The sequence below is a fragment of the Taudactylus pleione genome, unplaced genomic scaffold (assembly GCF_031769625.1).
Source record: "Taudactylus pleione unplaced genomic scaffold, aTauple2 ptg000032l, whole genome shotgun sequence".
NCBI lineage: Eukaryota > Metazoa > Chordata > Amphibia > Anura > Myobatrachidae > Taudactylus > Taudactylus pleione.
In genome coordinates, this window is record NW_028284434.1 from 31698617 (window position 1) to 31725642 (window position 27026).

The 27026-nt window shown below is 43.9% G+C and overlaps 1 protein-coding gene across 2 annotated transcripts in view; it reads right to left on the minus strand.

Annotated features, from left to right (window-relative positions):
- Positions 1–10116: 10116 nt before the first annotated feature.
- ADAP1 (ArfGAP with dual PH domains 1) overlaps positions 10117–27026 on the minus strand; it is a 238444-nt gene continuing 221534 nt past the window's right edge. Inside the window, exons 7-11 of one of the 2 annotated variants that reach the window (XM_088451986.1) lie at positions 19207–19290; positions 18192–18254; positions 17183–17254; positions 15005–15233; positions 10117–10580 (exon numbers count right to left, since the gene is read on the minus strand). In XM_088451986.1, the coding sequence (XP_088308112.1) occupies positions 10552–10580; positions 15005–15233; positions 17183–17254; positions 18192–18254; positions 19207–19290 (477 nt within the window). In that variant the 3' untranslated portion in view covers positions 10117–10551. Of the gene's footprint in view, positions 10581–10703; positions 11143–15004; positions 15234–17182; positions 17255–18191; positions 18255–19206; positions 19291–27026 lie in introns of those variants that run through there. The other variant, XM_088451987.1, reaches the window with a different exon arrangement.

Genomic DNA, 27026 nt, shown 5'->3' on the forward strand with positions numbered 1-27026 from the left:
GGTATCTAATAAAAAAAAAAAAAAGTGGTCGTAGGGTTTTCAGCTCTGAAAACCCTGCGCCGTGTTAAAAAATGTAAATTAAATTAAAAATTCTGCACGCACTTGCCCGGTGGTCTCCGCGCTCCCGGTGGCCTCCACTCTATCTTCTCACTGGAGAGGGGGCTGGTGGGAGGGGCAAGGGCTGCTAGGAGATGTAGTTCTCCCGGCACCCATTCCACGGGGGCACACAGACACTGGCATACTCGCCCTGCTGCAGAAGACCCGGCTTCTGACGCAGGTTGAAGAAGACAGCGCTGCAGAAGGTAAGTAATTAAGCTAATTGGAAACTTCCAATTGCTTATTTAGTCCTTGGGGGGTGCCAGAGCAAGTCCCGCTGATATCTCCTAAAATTAACGATTTTAGGAAAAATCACACTTGCACTGGAGGTGCGTGAATAAAAATCTCCCGGCGCGTAAAAAATCTGCACCTATTTGAATAGCAAAAAACCCGCACCTGCAGGAAAAACCTCGCAGGTGCAGGTTTTTTGCTAATCTCACACCCAATTGAATATGCCCCAACGAATCCAAAATAAAGTTTGTTACATGTGGAACAGATATTCAAACTATACATCTATAACAATCAAGGATGGTGTAATTTTAATATCAATATTATTACATTCCCTGTTAAAACTAATACGTTTGTATTTACACTTGTATATCAATACCAGTCTTATAAAAAAAAATAAACCTAAATAAACAAGAGCGCATATAGGAAACAAGTTTAAAGTATACAATGAAACGGAAATTCCTGTCAGAGAATGTATAACCACCTGTATGCTGAGAAGCGGCCTGTGTCACACAGGTGTTGTGTAATGCGCTCATCGGGCCTCATTTAGAGTACTGTAAGTCCATTTGTGTCATTAAAATGCAACTTTCTTAAAAATCTGGCAAAGCAAGATGCACACAACGTACATATGTATTTTAAATTGCACATACCAGTAGCTAAGAGGTTCCCAAATACAGTTCTAAAGGCACCCTAACGGTCCAGGATTTAAGGATGAGGATGGTTAAATCAAAGACTGAGATATGCAGTCAGGAAGCCGACGGTCGAAATGTCGACAGCCGGCTTCCCGACAGTCTAATCCCGGCAGGGGTCTAATGACAGGTGTCGAAATCCCGACGCCTGTCATTTTACCTACGCCGGGAGCCCGGCATAGGAATCTAAGGTAAGTCGGGCGCGGACATCCGCAGGGGGGGAGGGTTAGGTTAGGCACCCCCTGGGAGGATTAGGCTAGGGAGAGGGGGGGGGGATAGGGTTAGGCACCCCCCTGGAGACTTAGGTTTAGGCTGCAGGGAAGGGGGGGGGTTTAGGCACTTGGGGGGAGGTTAGGATTAGGCACCCCTGCTGTTAGTGGTGCATACGGTTTCTTTAAATAATATGTAGTGTTTAATGTTATTAATAATAAAAGAAAGGTCAAGCAGTTACCATAGAATAAAGTTTATGAATATTATGCAAAACACTGCCAAAACTGAAAAATTTAGCATTATAAACTCTGAAAATCTTGTAAAAATTTGACCAACCATTCATTAGATTAATGTAATAATTTATTGATCAAAATGACATTTAGTACCACTATTGGTGACAAACCAAAATTGTTTACATCATAATTAATTGTAATTTACAAACACAGAGCCTAAAACATTTCATATTCAGGAGTGTTGTTCATCTTATACTGAAAGCCATCCTACGGTATAAACATGCTACATACAGGACAGAAATATGGTATTGTCTGGACACATGTTAAGTAGCATAATCATGGAATATTTCTCGGCTAAAGTGCCAGGAAGCCGTTAGATTTATACCCTATATATATATATATATATATATATATATATATATATATATATATAAAATCAATCATTATACCACAAAGTAAGCTTCATTTTTATAATCAAAGATGTCAGAACATTTAGCCATTCTAGGTGGTCTTGATAACCAAGTTACCTGCAGTGAACGCCCAAGGCCTGGGCCATCGGCATGCCCACAGAGTTGGAAATTACATTATGGCTGCTGTTTGTGATCTGGCTTCTGTGAATGCCCTATACGGTTACTACACAAAAGACTTTTGAGAGCAATTAGGGCTCATACAGATGGGTGTTAAAATCAAGTACTCAAAGTGCATTTAAGTGCACCAACAAAGCCAAATAAACTCTTACAATGTAAGTGAATGGACCTGCCAGACAAGCCTTTGCTGTGCACCAGCATTGACTGCAGGGTTCCCAATGGTTAATGCCTGGTAAAATAGAGATATAATGGGAGTTCTATGGGAAGGGCTCAATCAGTGTCCATATATAGCCTAAGCCTGGGAAGTACAGGTTCCAGAAGCTGCCTTCAGCATCCCACTACGGGCCTGAGAGGTGGACGCAGTTGCAGCCGCAACATCGTCTTTTGCTGCCAATGGTCTTCCTACTGCATGTTTTAAAACTCTGTTTTAAGACGCATCACCAAAGATTCCAACAGCCCTATGGAGGAGCAGATTCTCCGCCTGAACATGGCCTCCTGTGTCAGTGCAACTGTGTCTATAAACACATTCACTGACTGCAACGCCAGGATCTGGCTAGCTACCCCCATTATCAGCCAGAAATGGCCACCAAAATTGCATCTCTGAGCAATTTCAATCTCCGTCTTACAGAGGTGAACATCGGGATGCATGCGCACTGCTTCCAACATCATCCAACTGCGTGACCATCGTCACTGTGTGCATGTAGCACGCACCCCTGAATCTGGGGCTGAAAGTTCTATTAAAAAATAATGAGGGAGATTGAGGCAGCAGAACAAAATGTGGACTCCTGTTACCAGGAATGGTCTCTGTGGATAAAGTGTATATATACTATTACATTGAGGAATGGAGCAGATAACAGATTAATAGAGGTAGTCCTATATTGACACAAACAAAACATCAATAGGATAAGTGCTGAAATTGGTAAGTTAAACCTATAATTAATCAGTAAATAGCTTTGATTGGAAAACTACCACATATGTATTTAATAACTAAAAGGCAATTCCCCCGGATAGAGTATGTTATTGAGTTTTAGCACCATTAAGGGGATGTACCTACTCTCTGTGGTCCTATGTTCTCTTCGGCAGGGAGGTTAATAGGTTCTGTGTTGTGGTCTTCCAGGAATTATACAATAATCACTATACTGCAGATGTCCCTGCTGTTTGGGGTCACTGAGCCCGTGGTTCAGTGGGTAAGATGCAAGATTGTTATTTTCTGGTAAAAAGTCAGATGTGGATTCACTGAAAGGTATTCGGAATTTAAACACTGTGCTATGTATAAAACACATGACACCGTCAATAGCAATTAGCCAGCACTCCTCAAATGTTTATCCTAGAAGACAAGTACCAAGCATAATTACACTTTGCCCCCACCATAACGGCTGCCACTGATGACAGCCTCCCTGTAGGCATGCGGCAGCCTCTATTATTTTAATCCAAGGTGTGACACCAGATGGCTGACACTCATGCATACTGGGGGTTGCAGTCAGATTATAGTCTAGGGAGGGGGGGGGGTTGCAGGGAGATTTGGGTAGTGTTGGGTCAGTGGCCTTACTTAGCACAGGTAAGGACTATGGATACAATGCATGAGGCTTGCAGTGTAGCTATGTAAGGGTGACAGGTTCTAATACTGTAGGTGTGTCTCCATTGATCCCAATAAGTTCCCTTGCAGTGAAGTAAGTGGAGTATTCAGCATCCAAATAACATCCTTAACACAAACCTTTCAGACGGCTAATGCCAGTGGGTATGGGGCCTTTGGAACCCATGAGTTCTATTGTCATCACTGTTTTCATGGTTTTAAAACATGTATTTTGACAGCAGTGGGAAAGGGCCTCATAGACTTGGGTGGGTGGTGCGTGAAGACAAGACCACGTACTACAGCAGACTCGGGCAATCTGTAGGGGGAGCCACACATCGCTTCTCTTTATCTTATGAGCAGTAAGTACAGTAATGTTTACAAAATTACACGACAATGTTTAATTAACATATTGCACAACACCAAAACTTACATCATAGATTCCTTTTAAAAATGATAAACTGTTGATTTACAATGAAAAGGTTCAGTAGCCAGTCTCCCCATGTATTAGACATTATTGGCCGCAGCAATATCTGAGCACGGAGAGCCACACGGATAATTCTGTCCTACAGATTTTATTCTCTTTCCACAAGCAGACTGCAGCCAGCTGCCATGAGGCATTGATGCCTCGCGCCTCCCACAATCAGATCCTTGGTCCCGGGAGAATTGTGTCCTGTACTGTACAAAGGCAATGTTTTTTGGTAATGGATTCTGACAAATCAAAACACGTGTGAACTAAGACGTCATTTGGAAATGTAAAGTCTTTTATATCTTGTGAGCAGCAACTGTGCATTAAATGTTAAAGAACAGCTGCAGACCAAAAATAGTGCATACAATATTGTCTAATACAAACAATTGAAATTAATTTAGTCCCATACTATTTTTTTTTTAAATTAAAATTCCTAAAAATATTCTTTAGGTGTGTAGAGCGCTGATTATATTTGTCCATATGTGATTTTATTTATTTTTTTTGCAATTTGGATATGCATGCGTTATATTATTTGAATAAATGTCATCCAATGTCTTGCTGACTTTGTAACATGATAAAGAAAAGCAGCTTATTAATGCAGTGATATGTAGACAGCACTGAGTCACTTATCACCGAAGATGGAAAACTGGAGTTATGGGCCCATACGTCAGCCATCAATTGGGGCAATTCCCCGTTTTGCAGATGATTGCGTAAAAAAATCTACAATGTATGGGATTCATCGATTGCCGATTCTAACCAAAAAGTGATCAGAATCTGTAAATTGGGTGGCAGATCTGTTATTTGCTGGAAATGATCATCTGGTGAATACTACCTGCAAGGTATGGGCGCAGATTGGTGGATTGGGGAATCGTGAAATCAGGGAAAAAATGCAGAATCATTGAATCATTTTGTTCTGATTGCTGGTGTATGGGGCTTATTAGTTTAGAGGCGTTGGATCTTTTATCTGGAAACCCATTAACCAGAAAGATAAAAGCAGTAATATACATGACCGCCGAGTACCACCTCCGGCATTCCCTGTGAGGAACGCTGCTTGTACATCAAGTATTGTATCTATTCACGTTACTCCAATTCATGAAGAGCAAACCCTTAAAGGATAATATTTCCCAACCTGTATACGCTTTTCAGATTTTTCACTGTAAGGTCTGGTAAAAAAATAAAATAAAAAGGTACATCCTCATTCAGATGTGTGTTCTTTACATTGCTAGTCCCTACTTATTCATCTAGTCCTAACATTATAAATCTAACCTCATGTGACAAATAATATATAACAGATATTGCTGTGTCATTATTTGTTCAGCCATTAATAAGCCAACATGGAGGAGCCACGTGTGACCTATTCAATAGATTGTACAACCACCTCTAACTATATCTGGAAGTAATTATTTTGTATATTTATCAGTCACTTACATTGAATTAAATTAATGTTGGACCACTCCTTACAATCCTGCTTCAGGTCATTAATGTTTAAGGACATTTGTTTAAGTTCATCTCTCTTAAGAGGCAATAAAATTCTCGGATATGTCCCGCTAGACATCACTGCGATGCCCAGCTATTAATGCTTATTACGGTAGGCAATCTTCGCCCAGTTTTCTGGGTGCGAGGAGAAATGACTGAAGATATTGGTGGCAGAGTGCCTTTACCTGACTGTTCCTGAGGCACTCTAGGGACATCTCCAAGAACTGATTTGCCTCCTTAGAGTTCCCCAACAGCATGTTTATTAGGTGGACTCATTCCAAATCATTTGTTTTCTTTTTGGTACGCTCAGGATCAGCTTTCTGTTGTATAATACCATTTTGACAAATTTAAGTTGTTGGATAAATCACAGGTGGACATTTTTTTAATATTTTTTTAATCTAAGTCTTATGACTGCAAAGCAACTGCAAATCACAATCCCTCTACCACTGCTGGACTTGGCATGAGATTCTTCTGGTGGGTGTAGTTGGTTAGGTCAACAGTTCTCATGCCGACATTCGTAAGGTCAACTTAACATCCCTGTTGGCCTATTGGTCACTTACCTGGTCCTGGCAGTAACAGGGTCACCAGTGTCAATTTCCAGGTCCCAGCAGTCTTGTTACCAGCAGTGCCAACACAGAAGTGTGATTGAGAGGCGTCCTGGTGAGTATTTTCCCCCTATCCCTAATTACTCCCTCTAGTGCCTAACATAGGATACCCTTCTGATAGTGCACTGAATTAGCTTGTCTTCAAATATGGAATTGTGCATTAAGGGCCTGAATTAGCTTGGATCGCAGTTGATAATTTGTGTGCAATTCTGTAGGCAGGTCTTAGGCGAATATATGCAAATGCTGCATTCACAATGCCATCGCACGGCTAACATACACACGCCCTCTGCCTACACTCACATTCATAACACCACCCAAACCAGGTCAAACATCGGACACATTGAAGGACATCGAACCCACACCCAGCATTGCGGTAGGTCAGACCTTACTCACAAATTGCTTACTTTTCAGGTCACATGGAAGGTCAGGCTAATTTATGCATGCCCATGCAACGGCGTTCAAATGCACAGGCACGCTTGCGCTTCCCCGATCACCCCACCACCACCACCCCCAAAGCTCTCTGCCAATCAATCTGCTAATGCCCTGCGTGGTGTCCATGCATTCGCAATTGCGAGTTTGCGCACTGCAATTCATACGCATTCGCAGTACGCATCAATTGACCAATAGCGTATGCATTAGCAACTGCGATCCAAGCTGAATGAGGCCCTAAGACCATAACTCCCTTTTGGTTGTGTCTGTCCAGAGGACATTGGCCCACAAGAGTTATATTTTGATACAACTTTGCAAACCTGCAATAGCACAATGTTTACCCCTCCATGGAAGCCATACTGTACAGCCTTTTATTAATGATAGATCATGAACTTAGGGCCTAATTCAGTAAGGATTGCTATTGCGATCGTAATAGCGACACGCAGTCTCACTGCAAAGATATACTAATGATTGCAATCACAGTGCTATACGCAGCACAACATAAGGATGCCCACTTTACCTTACACACATCCGTAATACTTAGCAATTCTGCAAAACCATCGGTAACATCGAGTACCATCGCGGCCTCACGCACACTTGCACAAGGTCAGACCTTACTCAGAAATTGCTAACTTCATCGCACGCAGTGAAAGCTCAGGCTGTGTATGACATCGCAGTGGATAATTGTTGCACACGAATGCAATGGCGTTCAAACGTACTGGCACGCCTGCGTTTCGCTGACAACTCCCCGTCACCACCCCCAAACGGTACTCACAGTGGAATCTGTGTACGCGCACTACGATGCATACGCAGAACGCAACAATCGGCCGACTGTGTGCAAAATCCCAGTTGCAACCGGTAGTGAATCAGGCCCTTAGATTTTAGGGCATCATTCTGGGTCAGTGATAAGTCCACAATGCACACATCTCGCAATTATCAGCAGACTGCATGTGCACTAAAGAAAGTAAGGGCAGACTGGGCATGCATGGCACCATGCATAAGCACTTTGACAGGATCACACATGGCTAGACTGCTCTGTCTATGAAATAGGCACTTATGGGCACCCACAGGGTGGTTACTGCGCGGACATGCGGGAAGACCCCTCTCATAGGAGTATCATGTGCGTGTAGCCAAAGCTATGGATTTGTTTGAGGCACACAAACGGAGGTGGGACGCCTGCTTCTGATTAATCCTTTGCACCCTGTATGGGGCCGGTAAGTGCTGATACTAACGATGGCGGCTAAGGAAAGAATAACGAACATATGCATGAAGGCAGTTATCCCATAGACAGATAGTTACTCGCACAGACAGGCTGATACTCCCATGGACAGACGGATACTCCCATGGACAGGCGGATACTCCCATAGACAGACGGTTACTCCAATAAACAGACGGATACTCCCATAGACAGATGGTTACTCGCATAGACAGACGGATACTCCCATAGACAGACCGTTACTCACACAGATAGACGGATACTCCCATAGACAGATGGTTACTCGCATAGACAGACGGATACTCCCATACACAGACCGTTACTCGCACAGATAGACGGATACTCCCATAGACAGACGGTTACTCCCAAGGACAGACAGTTACTCCCATGGACAGACAGTTACTCGCATAGACAGACGGTTACCCCCATGGACAGATGGATACTCGCATAGATGGACTGGTATCTACATTAGCATAAGGAAGGATAATCTGGCTGCCGCGGACGTCTGCATTTACGGGCAGCTTTGACACCTAGTCACAATCATGGTAGATCCCTAAATGTGGCTTTTAGGCTATCTGTGATTTCTCATAGTCTCATACAGACTGATATTTAGGAGACTTGCGAGGCCAACAACTATAACCCTGGCTCAAATTACCTTCTTTATTTATATATGACTTTATCACATTTGGCTTCTTCACGTTGGTTTATTTTGTGTTGTATAAATAAGGTAAAATGTATTATGTGTTATTTGACATATGAAATTAGATATATCGCGTTGGAGAATTTGTGAGGACTAGGTGATAACTAATTCTAAGACTTAACGGTATACATTGTTATTCACATGACTGTACTAAACTATCCTATGCTTCATGTTGTCAAATATAACTTGGGGAGAACCCAGGAAAAGATAATTTACAAACACAGACATATGTGGACCTGCAGGACGAATGCAATCTATTTTTTTTTGTGTTGTGTTATTTTTGCACAATGGAGCCAGTCTGTATTGGGCACGCACATAGGTTAGTGAATAGGTACATTGTACTCCTCCGGATGGTGGGAGCTGGGCACATTGGTGCATTTCTGGCTGATATTTTGCTTCAAGGGACAAGGTAGTCTAATGAACTTTAAGGTGTGGTTACTGCACATATATGGAGATGTTCCCAGTTTATCGTGGTCCCCAGAGTGTTTTCAGCCCATCAACACAACTTCTTTTGTATAAGTCTAGAGTGAACTTGGCATTGCCCAAAACTTTCCAACTTTTCCTCCTCCTGGGGCATTTTACCCATGACAGAGCATTTATATGTTGCTGAATGATGAGAACAAAACTGACCTCCTAGGTCTCCCGCTAACACTGACACCCTACTTACAGCTGCTATAGTCACTAATGCGGACACTGAAGTTGAAATGGTCAACAAAACACAAGTTACTCAAACACACAGCAGTACCAGGGTCAGCTAAACACAATACTGGTGACAAGATCACACTACACTCATCAGGCTTTGGTAACCTATGGCTCTGCAGCTGATGATTAATTACATGGTCCTACATACAGTGCATACTGGGATTTGTAGTCCCAAAACAACAGGAAAGCCACAGATTGTGTAAGCCTGCTCTAGGGCATTGAGCTTTTTCTTATCCTAGTATCCCCGACCCCTAATACAAATCTATTCAGCACTAAAAGCTGTGTAAATGTTACTGGCTCTCTATCGCCCTCTGTATCACAGGTGAGGAATCACATACAAAGCTAAACCGGTAGGGGGTAAACTAGATCATCCCTCTATAGAGCTGGGATGACTCCAAATTCATCATGATGAGTGGCTAACTAGACCAACATAAAACATGCAGGCAATTAAGGTAAAATGCTCAGTGTGCTTCAGTTACAGTACATGAAGAAAGTCCTAGGTCTCTCTGTAGTAAGACTTGCAGGCGGGCACATAAAACATAGGGTGAAGGTTACCTTCAGCAGTCCTCTTAGCTGTTTGAATGAGTATTTCCATGCTATGGGGGGAGGGTTCATTGTTTCACTGAAATCTCAGGTAGCCGAAGGAAAACCATCATCCCGTTAAAGGATCTGGGCATATCCAAACTAGGGATGTGCAGGCTCGGATAGGTTCGAGTTTGCACGTGGAGTTCGGATTTTTCCCTCCAAAAAAACGGAACTCAGAACGAGGCAAAACGTCATCTTGCATGGACGAACATCATCATTCCTGGACAAAAGACCAGGAATGATGATGTTCGTCCATGTAAGATGACGTTTTGCCTCGTTCTGAGTTCCGTTTTTTTGGAGGGAAAAATCCGAACTCCACGTGCAAACTCGAACCTATCCGAGCCTGCACATCCCTAATCCAAACACGTCCTGCTTCTGGGGACCACATTACTACATATTATTAAAAAAAAGTTGAATGGATGTTGCGTAATAAGGAATGTCCCCTCAGTCAGGCGCCTAGGTATCTTAGTACATCTACTCCAGTGAGAGCAATGTTGTGACTGACCAGGTTGGCTGTAAAATGGCACGAGACATGGGAGACAGACAAGACGCTGACAGGCTCAGTCCTCTGTTGAACAATTGTAGTGGAAAGTGGAGATTTGTTTGGCAGAGCTGTTCCCGGCTAATTGACATTTAGATCACACTCGGCATAAGGTTTTTTTTTTCCCATCTTCCAGTCAGATTAATTTGTAGATGCATTTTCCTTCTGCCGTATACCGTGTGCACTTGTGTAAACAGTGGTGGTTACTTCTGGTGCTACGGTTTATGTTTGAAATGAGCTTCCACTGTAAAATACATAATGAAATTAAATAAAAAGAGATACGTAAAGGGGGTCTTTGAAAAAAAAATGACTATTCAGCAAGAAGCCACCTGATCGGATGGACATTCTGGTCCAATCAGGCGTCACATTCCCCACATGCCTCCCATGTATAAAAGACAAATTACCTTGATCCTATTCATTGTAATAGTTTACTGCATAGTTTGACAAACAGTGTAATTAAGGGCTCATATCAGTCAAGGGTGGAGGACACGAAACATCGGATAAAGTGGCAAGGAATTCCAGGTGTGCACAACCCCTTTAGTAAATGCACCTATATGAATTCTATCTTGCACCCATCTCCAACTCCCTGAATCCCCTACTGAAACCTGCATTTTCCCCTCTGACACCACTTCTTCCGCAGCTTTCTCCTCTGGGGCATCACATTCTCTCACACACCACGGGCCGGGAATTGCCATGGTGGTGGTGTTGGGGTCCTTCTATCCTCCGGTTATTCCTGCCAACTCATTCCCTCAGAACCGTCCCTTCATTCTCTTCATTCTCGGTTCATGCTATTCGCCTCCTCCAACCTGTACACATTAGAATAGCTGTCAGTTATCGTACCCCTGACTCTCCCTCCAAATTTCTTGACAACGTTGCTTCCTGGCTCCCAAAATTCCTCTCTTCAGATCTTACCTCCATCATCTTAGGTGACTTCAATATCCCTATTGATATCCCCACAGGACCCCCTGCCTCTAAACTCCTTACCCTCACATTATCATCTCTCCCAATGGACCTCCTCACCCTCCCATGTGAGTGGACATTCTCTTGATCTGGTTTTCACTTACCGTTGTGATATTTCTGATGACACCAATTCCCCTTTTCCCATCTTTGACCATCACCTACTCTCTTTTAAGTTATTCCTCACTCCTTCTCCACCTCTGCTTCCCAAGGCCACCATCACTAAGAGTAACATTGAAACTATCGACACCGTATCCTTATCCACTCTGCTCGACTCACTTCTCTCCCCTATTGTTCCTTTCTCCTGCCCTGAACAAGCCACTTCCCTATATAATGCCTCCCTTACTTCTGCTCTTGACTCTCCCTCACAGATCCACACCACAACCCTGGCACTCCAAATACACCAGATACCTGCAAAGATGTTCATGAACTGCTGAGCGACAGTGGAGGAAATCGTGCTCCAAGCAGACATCCTCCATTTCAAATGTATGCTCTCAACATACAGAGCTGTCATATTTCAAGAACCTCATCTCCCAGTGCTCAAACCGTCTCTGTCACTTTCAACTCCCTCCTCTGCCCCCTCCTCATCTTCCCTTCCCACTCTCTGCCTTTAACTTTGACCCCACTTCACATCTAAAATTGACTCCATACATCAAGACATCACATCCCACCAGACCCTTAGTACCCTTCCCCGCCTTTCCCAACCTACCCTTCCCCAACCATTTTTGCCAACTTGACTTCTTTTTCCCATGTATCTGTAAATTAAGTCATGGTACCCATCCGGTTCTCCCCACCTTCCACCTCACCCTTGAGCCTATCCCCTCTGCCTCCTCCACTACCTCCACTACCTCTCTCCTGTTGCCTGTTCCCCTTCAATCTCTCGCTCTCATCGGGAGAGATCCTAATTCAGACCCGCTCGCGAGCGCTTCGATGTTGGCCAAGTGCGCATGCGCGCGACGGAGGCGGCTCCATCGTGCGCATGCGTGAGACCCGAATAACGTCGGCCAAGCCGTCATTATGGGTCTCGCACCAAAGGGAGTGTGCTGTCGATGGTGAGTGACAGCACGCCCCCTTTGGTGGGCATGCCGGGGGCGTGGTTGCCCTACTGCAAGGGTCTCGTCGCAAGCCCGATGGTCGCGATGGTCTTGATCATCGCGACCATCATTTTGGCCACTTGCTATAGCTGTGGGTGGTCACCCACAGCTATGCGAGCGGCCAGGAGGCCGCTCTTAAATTCAGGGGGATGGCCCTGATTCAGAGCGTCCGGCTCTGAATCAGGGCCACTGTCCCCTCTGCATTCCAGCATGCCCTTGTCAACCCAATCTTAAAAAAAAAAATACCCTTGATCCTAACAGTCTCTCCAACTACCGACCCATCAGTTTCCTCCCTTCTGCGTCCAATCTCCTTGAGTGGATGGTCTACAACCCCTTACCGCCTTTCTTTCCTCCCACTCCCTGCTTGACCCATTTCAATCAGGCCTCTGTCCTCTACACTCCACTGAAACTGCTCTCACGAAAGTCAGACATGACATCCTTGTTGCCAAGTCCAAGAGCCACTACTCTCTGTTCATTCTCCTCGACCTCTCAGCTGCTTTTGACATTTAGGACCACTCTTTCCTCCTGCAAATCCTTCACTCCCACAGTCTACCTGATACTGCAATCTCCTGGATATCCTCCTACCTCTCTGACCGTTACTTCTCTGTCTCCTCTCAAGACTCCAATGCCACCCAACCCCCCCCCCCCAAACACACACACACTTCCACTAACAGTAGGTGTCCCCCAAGGTCCATCTATACATCCTCTTCAGGTGACCTCATCAGCTTTTTTACCTCCAATACCATCTCTATGATGATGACACTCAGATGTACCCCCCTGACCTCTCCCCCTCTCTCCTTACTCGTATTTCCAACTGTCTCTGCTATCTTTTCCTGGATGTCCCAGCGCTTTCTTAGACTTAACATGTCTAAGACTGAGCTGATCATCTTCCCACCCTCCCACATCGCTTCCCCTCCCACTATTTCATTATGCATTGACAGCACAACCATCCCCTCTACACCCTAAGTGCGCTGTATTGGAGTTATCCTAGACTCCTCCCTCTCCTTCAAACCACAGCTTCAGCACCTCTCGCAGTCCTGCCGTTTCCATCTCAAAAATATTTTCAGGATCAGACCCTCTCTCACCCTGGATGCTACTAAGACTCTCATCCACTCACTGGTCATTTCCATTGAACTACTGTAACCTCAACCTATCTGGCCTCCCTGACTCACACCTCTCTCCACTACTATCTGTCCTCAATGCTGCTGCCCAGCTCACCTCCCTCTGCATATGTACTATATCTGCTTCCCCTCATCAACAAGCCTTATACTGGCTCCCCTTCCCCTTCAGAACCCAATTCAAGCTTCTCACGCTCACTTACAAAGCCCTCACCCAATCCTCTTCTATTTATCTCTCTGACCTTATCTTCCTTCACACTCCTACCCGCCCACTTTGCCTCTTCTGCCAACTGATTACATCCTAACCCATTCCCCCATGTCTGCCCCATCTGTGGTCACCCCTGTCTGTCTGCCCCTCCCCATTAGAATGTGAGCACTCACAAGCAGGGCCCTCTTCCACCATGTGATTTTCCTTCCATTATTTATACTATAATCTACTCCATACTCCCTACAACGGCACCTAACCCTTGGTTTCTGCCACTCTGCTGCTTGAGTTTTATGACCACTGATTCAGCAATGTTTATAAACCATGTGCTCATAATGCATTATCTTGCACTGTAAGTCATTGTTTTCTTGTTTTTGCTTATATGTTTATGTACTTTGTTGGCGCCATATAAATAAAGTATAATATTATAAATAGCACACAGTGTCATAACTAGCCAGCACTATGCGCTGTACCAGATACGCCCCCTGACCAGGTGATGTCATGACTAGGAGGCAGGGCCACCAGCGCCGGGAAGCTCAGCACTGCCCAGAGCGTCTTGTGGATACAAGGACTTTCTGCGTGACACTGCAGCAACGATTCTGGCTGCAGGGTGCTATTACAGGTGCACTGCTAGCCAGAAGCAAGGGCCACGGTGCCTCTCACAGGCCTGTATGCAGCGGCAATGCTCACACACCCTATGTTACGGCCCTGATGGCGCATATACTAAAATCCTAATTAATTCATTAACTATCACCCACCTTGACCACCACTCTGCAAATCCTTACTCTAGCTCCCCATTACCTTCAGAATTAAATTCAAGCTACTACACCCAACTTCATAGCCCTCACCAACATCTCTGACCTCATCTTAATACTCACTATGCTCTGCCTCTGCCCTACTTCTCACCCTTGTCTGATAACCACCTGTAACGCCAACCTACAAGACTTCTCCTGCGCTGCTCCCTACTTATAGCCCGACCAGACTGTCCCCCTAACTTCAATCTTTCACATGGTCTCTCAAAACTCACCTCTATCCTACCCCCATCTGATACTCTTCCCCCTGACTGTACTGCCACCTACAATCCCAATCTCTACGTCACGTCTAATTAGTTCCTGTTGTCTCAGCGTTGCCTTCTCCCTACAGACTGTAAGCTCTCATGGGCCCTCTCTACCCTCTGTCTCACATCTGTGCCACCTCCTTCATCATCTGAGATTTGTTGCACTTAATATAAATGATAATGATATTGTACGTTTAATTAAACTGCAGTCCCAGCACATGTAGCGTGTATTCTCACCTGCATATTCCTGGGGAAGCATAGGCTTACTGAGAACTTTCTGGAAGGCTGAGATCCACTCTGAGCGGTCAGTGTCGCTCTCACATGTAAACAGAAACTTCCTGTCAGGAGTAGTTATGGTGATGCCGTACTGCCAGTGATTCCCTTGCGTGGCGGCAGGAAGTCCTTCTTCTACTCTATAGTTGTTCTCAGTGCTTCCGATGAACACTTCTCCTCTGGCAAAGGCGTCCTGTGACCGGACAATACAGCCAAATGTTACCAGTGACAATACGTATAATTGGCCTGGTGATCAGATAAAGATATGCCTTTGTGTTATCTATGACAGTGCGTGCAGATGGTCAGCACTTCAATTGGCAGAAACCACCAACGGGGAGATGTATCAAAGCTTGGAGAGTGATGAAGTGGAGAGAGAGATAAGTACCAACCAATCAGCTTGTCATTTTTCTGGCACAGCCTGTAGTGACAGTTAGTAACTGATTGGTTGTGACTTTATCTCTCTCCAAGGTTTGATACATCTCCCCTTTGAAGAGAAACGCATGGCTGCAATGAGGTGTTAAGTAATGATTGATTTACTGGACCGATTTCTCACATCGATTAACTCAATCCCGGGGTATCCCAGGAACCCCAGGATTGAAAAAAATGAGGCGGGATTGGCCTCCCTACTGCTAATCCTTCTGCCCATTGGCACCACCAGGTACTAAAGCCAATAATATTCCTGGTATTGTTAATGGACATACTTACGGAGCATTACACATCAATATTGCTACTAATGGGCATGCTCTGGCATATATAATCTTGCTGGGCATTGTCACTGGCTGCTCATAGCTATATATTTATTTTTACAACTGTATCACTGGTGTATTATATCTCTATGCGTTATCACTTCTATATTTCCCATGTTGAACACTACACAACGGCATATCAGAGCTTAATGGGCATTAACAATGGCATTAGATCTTGGTATGTATTATTAGAGGCACATTTCACATTGATGGACATAACCAATAACATATTTTCTCATGGCACTAAGTTGTGTTTTTGGAGGGTTGTTTTGTTAGCCACAGAGTGTCACCTGTAACCCACCCTGGGCACTGCCATTAGGTCAAAGAAGAGCTTTCTCTTGGTTGGCATGATATGTAGGAACCAGTATAATATGCTTAATGTATTAAGCACACCAACAAGAGAAATAAATGTGTAATGGTGACTGATGGGCTCATTATAACACCTGCACTTTGCCACCATGTTCCACCACTCGAGCAGTACTTTGCTGTCCACATTCTCAAGTGGGTGGGGCAGAAAATTAAATAAAAAATTAAATGATCAGAATGGTCACAGTAGCACAGAGTATTTCAGGAGATGAGTGTACTGTTTGTGTGAGAGGCAGGACCAGTCTAGTTGTGTGATTATTTTAGTGAGTCGGGGAATGGAGGTGAGCAGGAAGTTGTAGGCCTCAGTTGTGATGTGAGCTTCCGGTCACACAGAAGAATGTAGCGCCATTTCTAAGTAAAACATAGTTTATATATCCAATTTATTCTTGTCATAAACTTTTAGGGGTTATGCCAAGATTACAGATAATGTAAAGTGGCAATCAGTTATAGAACTGGTTTTGCCTTAAAATAGATTAGACCCAATTGCAGAACTTGATAAAAGCTCTCCGCTTCCGTAATCTTGGAACCTATTATATAGCCCCCCTAGTCTCTACATACTTCTGCCTGGTGGTTTATGTTCTCAGAGGTAAATGGGAAGCTCATTTGCAGATTGCAGTACAATTATTACAAGTAGGGTACTGCTGCCCAAAGATATCCAACTGGCAAGCTGTGGGCCACGTGTGATCCTCCGAGGCATTTTGTGGCTCACATATCACCTGACAACCCCTACAGATTCCAATGTATATGATCAGTCTTGGGGGTTTGTCCAAGGCTAAGTCACTATATTTTCAGTTTCAAGAAATGACAATAAGAGATAACTATTGATACAAGAAATCTGTGGAAAGCCAATAATATACCCTCATCGCACACAGGAGAAATCCCACACGGCTGAGGATCTCCATCATTTCTCATGTAATCTCTGGATCAGAACCTCTGATTTATTCCTCCAGCAATAACACACACCAGAAGTGCACATCAATCTCACCCTGCCCAGATACATTACACGCATCCTGATTAAACCCATTCTTACCATTGGATCTTTGAAGTACATTAGTCTTCTGTCATCCAAGGTGAACCATCTCTTTTTAAAGCCTTCTGTATGCTAAAAATAAAAACACACAAGTCACACACACATTGTTACTAATTTATTAGTATAAACAGATAACGTGTGGTTTTCAGGGCTCTGGGGGGTGAGAATGCACCAATGTCATTTTCCCCTGGCTCCATCACAGATAGAATCAATAAGCTGCCTTTGTACAAGTGGGACATAATAGTGATTAACTGAGGACTTACCTGGGATTGAGACACCCCCCCCTCCACACACACACACACACACACACACACACTAGCACACAAACAATCACACAAATAAGTACACTACACACAATTAGACCACTGGACATAATCATAATAAAATTCTCCTACACTCTATGCAGACATAGGACACTACACCCCCAACATGTCCAGACCAGAGCTGGATTAAGGGTTTTGGGGGTCCAAGCCACTTAAAACAGGGCGGGGGGGCCCTATGGACATAATTGACGAGGTAAAGACAGAGAGAGTTACTAGTAGGTGGGAATTATTAAAGAGCCTTTCATAGCAATTCCATCACAAAATATAAATGTATTTAACACGTATTCAAATATAGAATCAAGGGAGGCTAGAGGGGGGACGCAGATGCTACTGGGCCCCTCCAAAGCGGCACAGGGTCAGCTGCTGAGAGGTATATGCCCCCCTATGCAGCATTGCTGATGCTGGGGCCGATCCAGGGGGGAAGGCGACCTGTAAAACTTCTCCTCTGCCCATTACAGCTGGCCACTGTATAGCAGGGTAGTGGCACATTGGGCAGTGAGAGAGAGGAGACTGCTGCTGCTCAGCGCCAGCAACCTACGCCCCCAGCCCAGCACACACTGCTCTAATTTTTTTCGTGGGGGGGGAGGGTGTCCAACACTTCCCGTATATGGCCATGAAATTACAATACATTTTTTATTGCCCATTGGCATTTTTAGTTTCACATACCATTGGCATAAAATCCTTACCTTTGGACCTGTTTTCTCCATATACCCCTCTTTGAGAAAGTTCCTTGTCAGCTTTGGAACCAACTGGAAGAACAAACAATTACACTCAATCATAGTCATGCCGACTACATACATCTATATCTATAACACAACCACAGTATTCTTGGTTTATCTGTTGAACAACAAAAACCCTAAAAGCTTTAGAAGACATTATTTACTATTTTGACAATAATTCAAAGCGCCGTCACCTTATGTAGAATCCAAGGCTGCAAGCGCCCAACTGAGCAAGCGCCCCACTGACGGACGTTAAACCACGTTAGTATGAAGACTTGGGGCTGATTCAGAGGTGCACGCTATTGCAGCCATGATTGTGTCTTTTACCACAGCGCACCTGGGTCTTTCTGCCAATGGCGCAACCGATGGGATTCGTACAGAGACGCCCACTGCTGCTCTGTGCATGAAGACGCACCATCGAACTTTGCACAAGGCCTATTAAGGCTCGGATTATACGCCTGAGCATGGCCGCCGGTGTCAGTGCAACTGCGGCAAAAACCACAGTGGCTAATCGTGACACGCCCACATCTGGCTAGCCACCCCCCCGTTACCACCCAGAAACTCTCATGAAAATTGCCTCTCTCTGGATCCAGTGCAGCTCGAACTCATGCGCAGGCAGAAACCATCGACCACTTACGTGCGGCATCAACACTGAGTCTTCCTCTTAATGTAATTTAGTCCTCAGGAATTCATTGTGCCCCCCTCGTCTATGAGAGGTAACTGAATCCCTGCAGCCACCCGTGTGTAACATAGGAGAAGATAATTCCAGCTTTGCTTGTGTTTTAAGTCAACTATAAAAATGTCAACTAAAGGTTTACTTAATATAATAAATATAAAAATACTGAATACACTAATACAATAAACTTTCTGCAATCCGCCTCCTGATTGGGGTTTATAACATCTCTTTATTAAACAACATAGCTATGTCATGTAGCAGCAGACTGTTACTGGGGTTAGCATACAAATATATAGGTTCACTTACTGCAACATCTCCTGCACCAGGATAGGCAACCTGTAAGTAGTGAAACCGTGAAGCTCGGATAGCAGTGTACCAATCAACGATCTCCTGTAATAAGAATGAATGCACAGCAATTACCAAGTAGCCATGTAATACGAGTATGATTCCTGGACAACCTACAAAATGCAGATACCATATAAGCACAGTTTAGATAGAAGCTGCATTGAAAAACACTAGTGATATTAAAAGCTCTAAATGCTACACATACCCCAACGAGTTAAAACTAGAGATGTGCGTTTTGGTTCTAAATCATCGTCGTGTTTTGGTTTTGGCAAAACCACCCTCAAGTCTTTTGGTTGGGTTTTGGAATTCTTTAAAAATTGAAAAAAACAGCTAAAATCATGTAACAGACCTATACTATTATTAACAAATTGGGAGGGAGGGACTTACATGTAATCCAAAACATGCGAGATACGGTTTTTAGATCTGAGTTCCGAACTTGGCGAGAAGACCCAAGTTGGACTCGGTTCAACTCGAACTCCAAACTTTGGGTGAGTTCGGTTTTCAGCATAACCGAACCGCTCATCTCTAGTTAAAACTTATACGTTTGTATGCTATATTTCAGTAAACCACAAGATGGCAGTAGTTTGCCAACATCAGAGATATGACCTTTGTTATATAGGGAACTATTACAGCAACAGGCCAACTCCCATGGCTACACCCTAGACAGGTGCTTGCCTGGCATATGCCATCTTTGATTTGTAATGCCAATTAGAAGTGATATGAAAGGGCAAAATACATCAAGATTCATTAATAATTTCTTCTGACTTCTGCTTTCTCTGACAGCCGTGCAAACATGTCCAACATGACAGCAGGAAACTGTAAGCCAGATTGTTGTAGAATAATGAATCTCAGCAGCGTTATAAATAGAAGACATTCTACATTCTATTGGCTTGCAAATAAAATGCATATTATTCCATTTATTTAAATAAACCATTTTATTATGCTTACTTACTTTTGCGCTATTTAATATATGAAATTTATTTTGAAATAATCTCCAAATGGAATTTCTTCATTTGAGATATTGGGGATAGTTATTTACACACAAATGGGCTGATGCAAGTCTTAATGCAAGTTAGTTTTATTAAATAGATCTTGCGGAAATTTTTGACTTTCCGGGTCTGAACATATGGGTGATGTGGTTGCGTCATATTTTATCAAACTATCCAAGTTCTCTGCCCAGTTTCAATAGAATGGACACATACCACCCCACTGAACTTTTCGGCTATTACTGTACCGCTGTCTGCTCATTTGTAACTGGTAACGCTTAATAGTACAAATGAGCCTATTATTTCTCCAGGTTTTATTTAATTTATTAAATTTATTATTATTATTTTATTCCCAGCTATTTATATAGCGCATATATATTCCACAGCGCTTTACAGAGAATATTTGTCCATTCACATCAGTCCCTGCCCCAGTGGAGCTTACACTCTATATTCCCTACCACACGCTCACACACACACACTAGGGTTAATTTTTGTTGGGAGCCAATTAACCTACCAGTATATTTTTGGAGTGTGGGAGGAAACCGTAGTACCCGGAGGATAGCCACGCAAGCTTCCTCCGGGTACAAACTCCCTTCTAGTGTTAGCATCAATAGTCCTCACTGTCTGTAGTGGCTGTAAACATACCACATTTCATGGATACCAGTTATTTAGTGTAAGTAGCCAAGTAAACTAAAAAAAAACTACTTTTGACACTGGCTACTGCTGCCATAGAAAAACTTTTACAAACCTGTTCGTTGTCATTGATGAGAAGATGTGTCATCTAAAACATGCCAAGATACTGCAGATAGACACTTTCGCTGGAGGTGTAGAATGCGGCACAAAGGTGGGATGATTTGCTAAACCTCTGAACAATTCCCTATTTGCTCAAAACTATGTAGACGTTCAAAACATCCTGAGCCATTCACAAACTTTGATAATCTTAAAAGATTCAGCGATGGATTTAATCTGTTTGTGCAGGTTGGAAGATGTTGGAGAAATCTGAAGCCTGTTTGACGTTTGTTATGATTCTGTTCCGTGTTCGTGAAATGTGGTAACGGTACTTATTGTACATTTGTTTAGCATTGAACTAGTCTGTCACGTTTAGCACATTCAAAAATATATTGAACTTCCATTTGCTGTTCTAAATTCAGTTCCATTAGACTAGGGGCTAGATCCAATTAGGTGCGATGTACTTGCGACAGTGGCAGTGCTTGACGGCCACCCGGATTCTCCTGAAAGGGCAGCAAGCAAAGTCAGGCGAATTCAGACGCGAGTCGGGCTGCAAAGGGTGCTATGTGCCAGGCCGTCGCTGGCATTTTAACGCCGTTGCAACGGCACATCGCACCCATCGCACCTAACTGGATCGAGCCCTAGGATGGAGGCTGAGGAGGGTTGTCAGTTGCAAAGAAAAAAGGGATTTAGTACCCGCACAAGAGCAGTTTAATTCTTTACATATTATATACTGCACCCATACATATGATCTAGTCAATATATTTTTATATTTAATTTCTCATGGGAGGTGCGCCCTAGAATAAATATCACATGCAAGAAAAGGAGGTAGTATTCTAAAGTGGGGCACTCAAAAAGCAGTATCTCCTAAAATGTAACACTTATTACATAAATGAAAAGCGTCAGTTAAAAAATGGACACCTGAAATATAGGGTATTCACCCCAGTCCTTGGAATGTGGGCCTTGAGCTAGAAGGCAGCTTTGGTATTAGAGGTGTATTATTATCCAGGTCAACCTCAATTAATTGGTGGATCTCTCTTCAAACCCTCTATACCCGAACATTCACTACTATCCGCTAGTGGCTCTTATATATTCTGAATCCTGCTAGTTGTGAGAATGAAAATGATATGTAACTTCACATAGTGACTATTTTTTACAGAGATGCTGATATTTGTGCAACTGGGATCAATCTCCTCTGCCATTTAGGCCCTGATTCAGACCCGCTCGCAAGTGGGTCGATGTTCAGCACTGAGCATGCGCACGACGGAGGGAGCTACGTCGTGTGCATGCGCCAGACGCGACGAGCGAAGGACTTTCCTTCGCTCGTTGTGTCTGATCAAAGGGGGCGTGCTGTCGATGTTGATTGACAGCATGCCCCCTTTGGTGGGCGTGCCGGGGGCATGTCTCCCTGACGGGGGCGTTCCTAAGGGAACGCCTCCCGTCAGAAGCCGGCCCACTGACATCACTAGTGATGTCAGTGGGAGTGATTTTGGCTCTGATAGAGCCAAAATCACTCCGGGCCTTGCGGTTGAAAACCTCAACCGCAGGCTCCGGCTCGCAGTTTCGATGGTCAAGACCATCGCGGCCATCAAACTGCACGCTCGTATAGGCTGTGGGTGGTGACCCACAGCTATACGAGCGTCCAGGAGGACGCTCCATAGTTATGGAGGCCGGCCCTCATTCAGAGCGTGCGCTCTGCTCAGAGCGTACGGCTCTGAATGAGGGCCTTAGTCTGCTGTTCTCAGCAGTGAATTATCTGTTATCCACAAAAGGTCAAATCAAATGACTTATTCAGCCCTCTCTCTGTAAAGGTACAAATAGTGTATGTCTGCCTGCAGTATCATTCTACAATAACCAGTAAACCCTATGTAATTCACTCATACTGTTCAACAATCTGTGTTGTATAAACCAGTTAAACATCTGGTACACACTTTCATGGGCGCCGAGAGGGGCGGGGGAGCGGGCACAGCTTACCCGGGCCCGGGCTTGCTAGAGGGGCCCGGCGTCGCCCCCCCCCACTCCCTCACAGCAGCTCAGCACACAGCTTGTGCTGGGCTGCAGTGCGAGACTGCTTGCGGCTGCTGCAGCAGCCGAAGCAGTCTAATATGGCTGTGGGGGGGAGCGATTACACTGATCGCCCCCCCCCCCTGCTTAGCGCCGGGCCTCCCAAGCGTGCAGTGCAAAGTCATTTATTATTTTTGTCAAGGGGGCGTGGCCATGCCTCCCACGATTAGGCCACGCCCCCTCCGTTACCTGTACCTGGCCGGGCTCTCTACGTGTGATCCAGTAGGTTATCACACTGCAGTTGTAGACTGCTAAGGCCAGTGTGAAATTATCAGTACAATTTCATGTGTACAATATTCTCATTGGGTGCTAAGATACCCTTACTATATTAAAGCAAATAATGTTTACAGCACTTGATAATTTTTTAACTTTTCACACTGATAGTCACTGTCAGGGAGATTCTTTTGATATTTACTTATAACCACAGGCATATGTCAGACACAGTAAATCATTTATTTGCACAGGTTAAATGTCTGTAATACCACTTTTACACCGGAGCTAAAACCCGGGTTTTTGAAGGGTTAACCCGGGCAGCTCTCTGGTGTAAAAGGGGAGAGGGTTGGATCGCCAGGTCAAGTGACCCGCAATCCAACCCAGGTAACTAGCAGGGTAACACGGACGTAGCCCATGATACCCCGCTGTGAGAACAGTGCACTTCGGGTCACGATGACCTGGAGTGCGCTGCTCGCCGGCCGACTGGTCCGGCTTCAGTGGTGCTTGGAGATGACGTCATCTCCAAGCGACCACTTTCACTCCGCAAAAGCCGAGTCTATGCAGACCTGACTCCGGTGTGAGCGGCACTGACTGCTGTTGTGTCTTCTGTTGATTTGTTGTCAAGTTAGGTATAACTCTAGATGATATAGCCTGACAATTAAGCCATTCAACGGGCACCTACTACGGTTCACCTACTAGCAATTACTGAAAAAGTTTCTTGTTAATTAGTATATCACTTTTATACCACTTAGGTACAACATAACCCTGTATGTGACACTATTATAAATGTAATGTTTCACTTTGGAGAGTATAATTGTATTACTATTATTTCATATAGTTGATGCTATCAGCATTGAAGATAAATCCCCTTGGGGGCTACGCTCCACTCAGAGGGTCACACTGCACACCAGATTTAAATACACATCAACGCCATTACGCACATAGCAGGAGGTATTGCTGCAAAATACAAATAAAAACAATGTATTGCTAACTGCCTAAATAGAAACTAGAAATAAATAGAAACAAAAGTCCAGGAATGATGATGTTCGTCCATGTAAGATGACGTTTTGCCTCTTTCTGAGTTCCGTTTTTTTGGAGGGAAAAATCCGAACTCAACGTGCAAACTCGAACCTATCCGAGCCTGCACATCCCTACTTCACATTTTGTTTTTATAATTCGCTTTTAATTTATGTAATAAAGGTTACAGTTTAGGAGATACTGAGGATTGTCATTTGCCAACAAAATAGACAACTCCAATAAATCTACACAATTAATAGTTTTTACTTTATTTCCCCCTTAACAGAGCCGCCAAGACCCCGGGCCAGTTCCCGCTGGGCATGTGCCTTTGGTGGCCGGTGTCCACACAGCCTGCCTTTCATTTACCGCCCCCCCCCCCCCCCCTCGCCGGGTTTCCGCGATCGGAGATTAAGCTCCGATCGGGCAGCTAGTTAAAAAAAAACATGGCCGACAGGGGAGCTGCTGCGCATGCCCAGCCGCAGCAGCTCCACCCATAAGACTTTGTGGAGCACGGAGCAGTCACACTGATGGCTCCGCCTCCAGATCCTCCTCTGCCAGGCTCCAGCCTGAATGCTCCGTCTTCATCTGGCCATAGAAGCCTCACAAACGGAAGGGGATCTATTTCATTCCCTCACACAACACCAGGGATCCCTGCACCCACTGCCCAGCTGCTTCAATGCCAGGCTGCCAGCGTCCACTGGTGAGATGAGATTTTATATATATATATATCTATATATATATCTATATATATATATATATACACAAGATTCATTTTTATTTATTATATACACACACACACACACACACACACTGATATACTCGGATATGTATTACTTTTCATATATATATATATATATATACACACACACACACAAACACATATGTATATGTATGTATATTTATGTGTATATAATATATATATATATATATATATATATAACACTTTTATTGATAGGGGCCCCCACACGTTTGTTGCCCAGGGGCCCCCACAGACCTTAATCCAGCCCTGCTGAGCTTACTGCCAGCTCCAATAGTCAGTAACAATTGAAATAATCAGTCCCACGATGTGAAATAGAAGGAGACACCAGATTTTATGGCAATATAATGTCTCCGTTTATATAGAACAGTGGTCTCCAACATTAATTGAGGTGTGAGCTACTGTAGAAAACTGAAACCTCCTGAAGAGCTACTAAAGTTGTAGAAAAAAAAAAATCAGTCTAATAACCAAACAATTGATGGTAATCTAATGAAAATGAAAGAAAAAAAATGTTTCATAGAAAATAAAAATGCATTTACTTGCAGTGATATTGCTATAGTTTGTAAAGCACAGGCACATTTCACTGTTAATTACTGGCTCCAAGGATGTACGTGCAGTAGAGGAGCAAAAGATATGCAGGGCTGCTGTGTGATTTTCCGTCAGTGTTGGCAGGGAGTCACTCGCTCCGCCGTAGTGTAGACACTGTCGGTGGAACCACGTCAGGTGTTTGCTGTAAAGGCTGCGGCAATCACCCGACGTGCTTCCCTGTGGCTCCACCCGTGGCGTTGATGCCACGGGGGAGCACACATCAGGGGTCACTAAGTCCTAGTTGACTCCACAGTACTGCAGCTAGGTGAGATATCAAAATTAAGGCCGTGAGCTACCGGTAGCTCGCGAGCTACAGGTTGGAGACCACTGATATAGAAGAAATTAACAATTGGATGTTCCATATAAATGTAGCTGTTTCACCGGAAAATCAAAATGTTGTTGAAATTGTAACAATGTTCAAGCTTTTATGATTGGAAACAAGCTGTTTATTATGCTCACTGCTGATGTTTAATGACAAGCTGTGTGAGGATGTAAATTGCTGAGCAAACAGATCTATATCGGCTGATTTTTAAAAGAAAAAAAATGCAGTTAGTGGTTTTTACCTTCGTCTTTTATACAAAGGGAGCCGTCTGAGTTAAACACTCTGTGTGTTTAGCTTTCTATGATCTATCCTATGAATTCATCTGATAGTGTTCTCGATGTATTCGGAGATATATAAAAAACAGAATGGCAAGAACGTATAATACCGTCAAAAAAAGGGTTTCTCTTTTAAGAAATATAAATGCACTCATCATTTATCGGTGGGTGATAGGTGTTGGACACAACTTTCACCGTAGTCCTGCGGTGGTTGCAAAATGCAACGTAGATCTGGATACCTTTGCGTCACACCAGGTCAGTGTAGATAGATATGGGGAAACACATATGACAAGCCTCCATAGTGCAAATCAGTAAACCCAACACAAGGTCCTACAGGGTTATGTAGTATACTCACCATGAATGGGGTGTGATGGAAGCCTTGGACATTTATATTTGAAAACCGATGTCCGTCGGTTTAATAGAGAATTTGCTGAGCTTTGTGTTGATACTCAGAGCCAAAAGAAATTGCTTACAAAATTTGATTAAATTATAAAATTATTTGATTACTGGATTTTTTGTAAGCAAATTTGTTGGGATGTGATCATAGGAGAGATCATAGAAAGCGCTGGAAGCATCCTGTATTTCCACAGATTATATTATATAGCCCCTTCTGTGATAGAGAATAAAGCTGATGTAAAAACTAAACTCCCTATCTACAGTGCATCTAGGGTGCTGAGACATGGGAGTACAGAAAAGAGTTACTGGGGGAGGAGTGATCCAAGCTTTTCACCCAAGATAGGTCATCCCACTCCCCATGGGAGAGCAGCAGGTCCCCAGACCATTGTCTACTGGTCTGTCTGTAAAATAACACATTTCTAATGATGTATCAT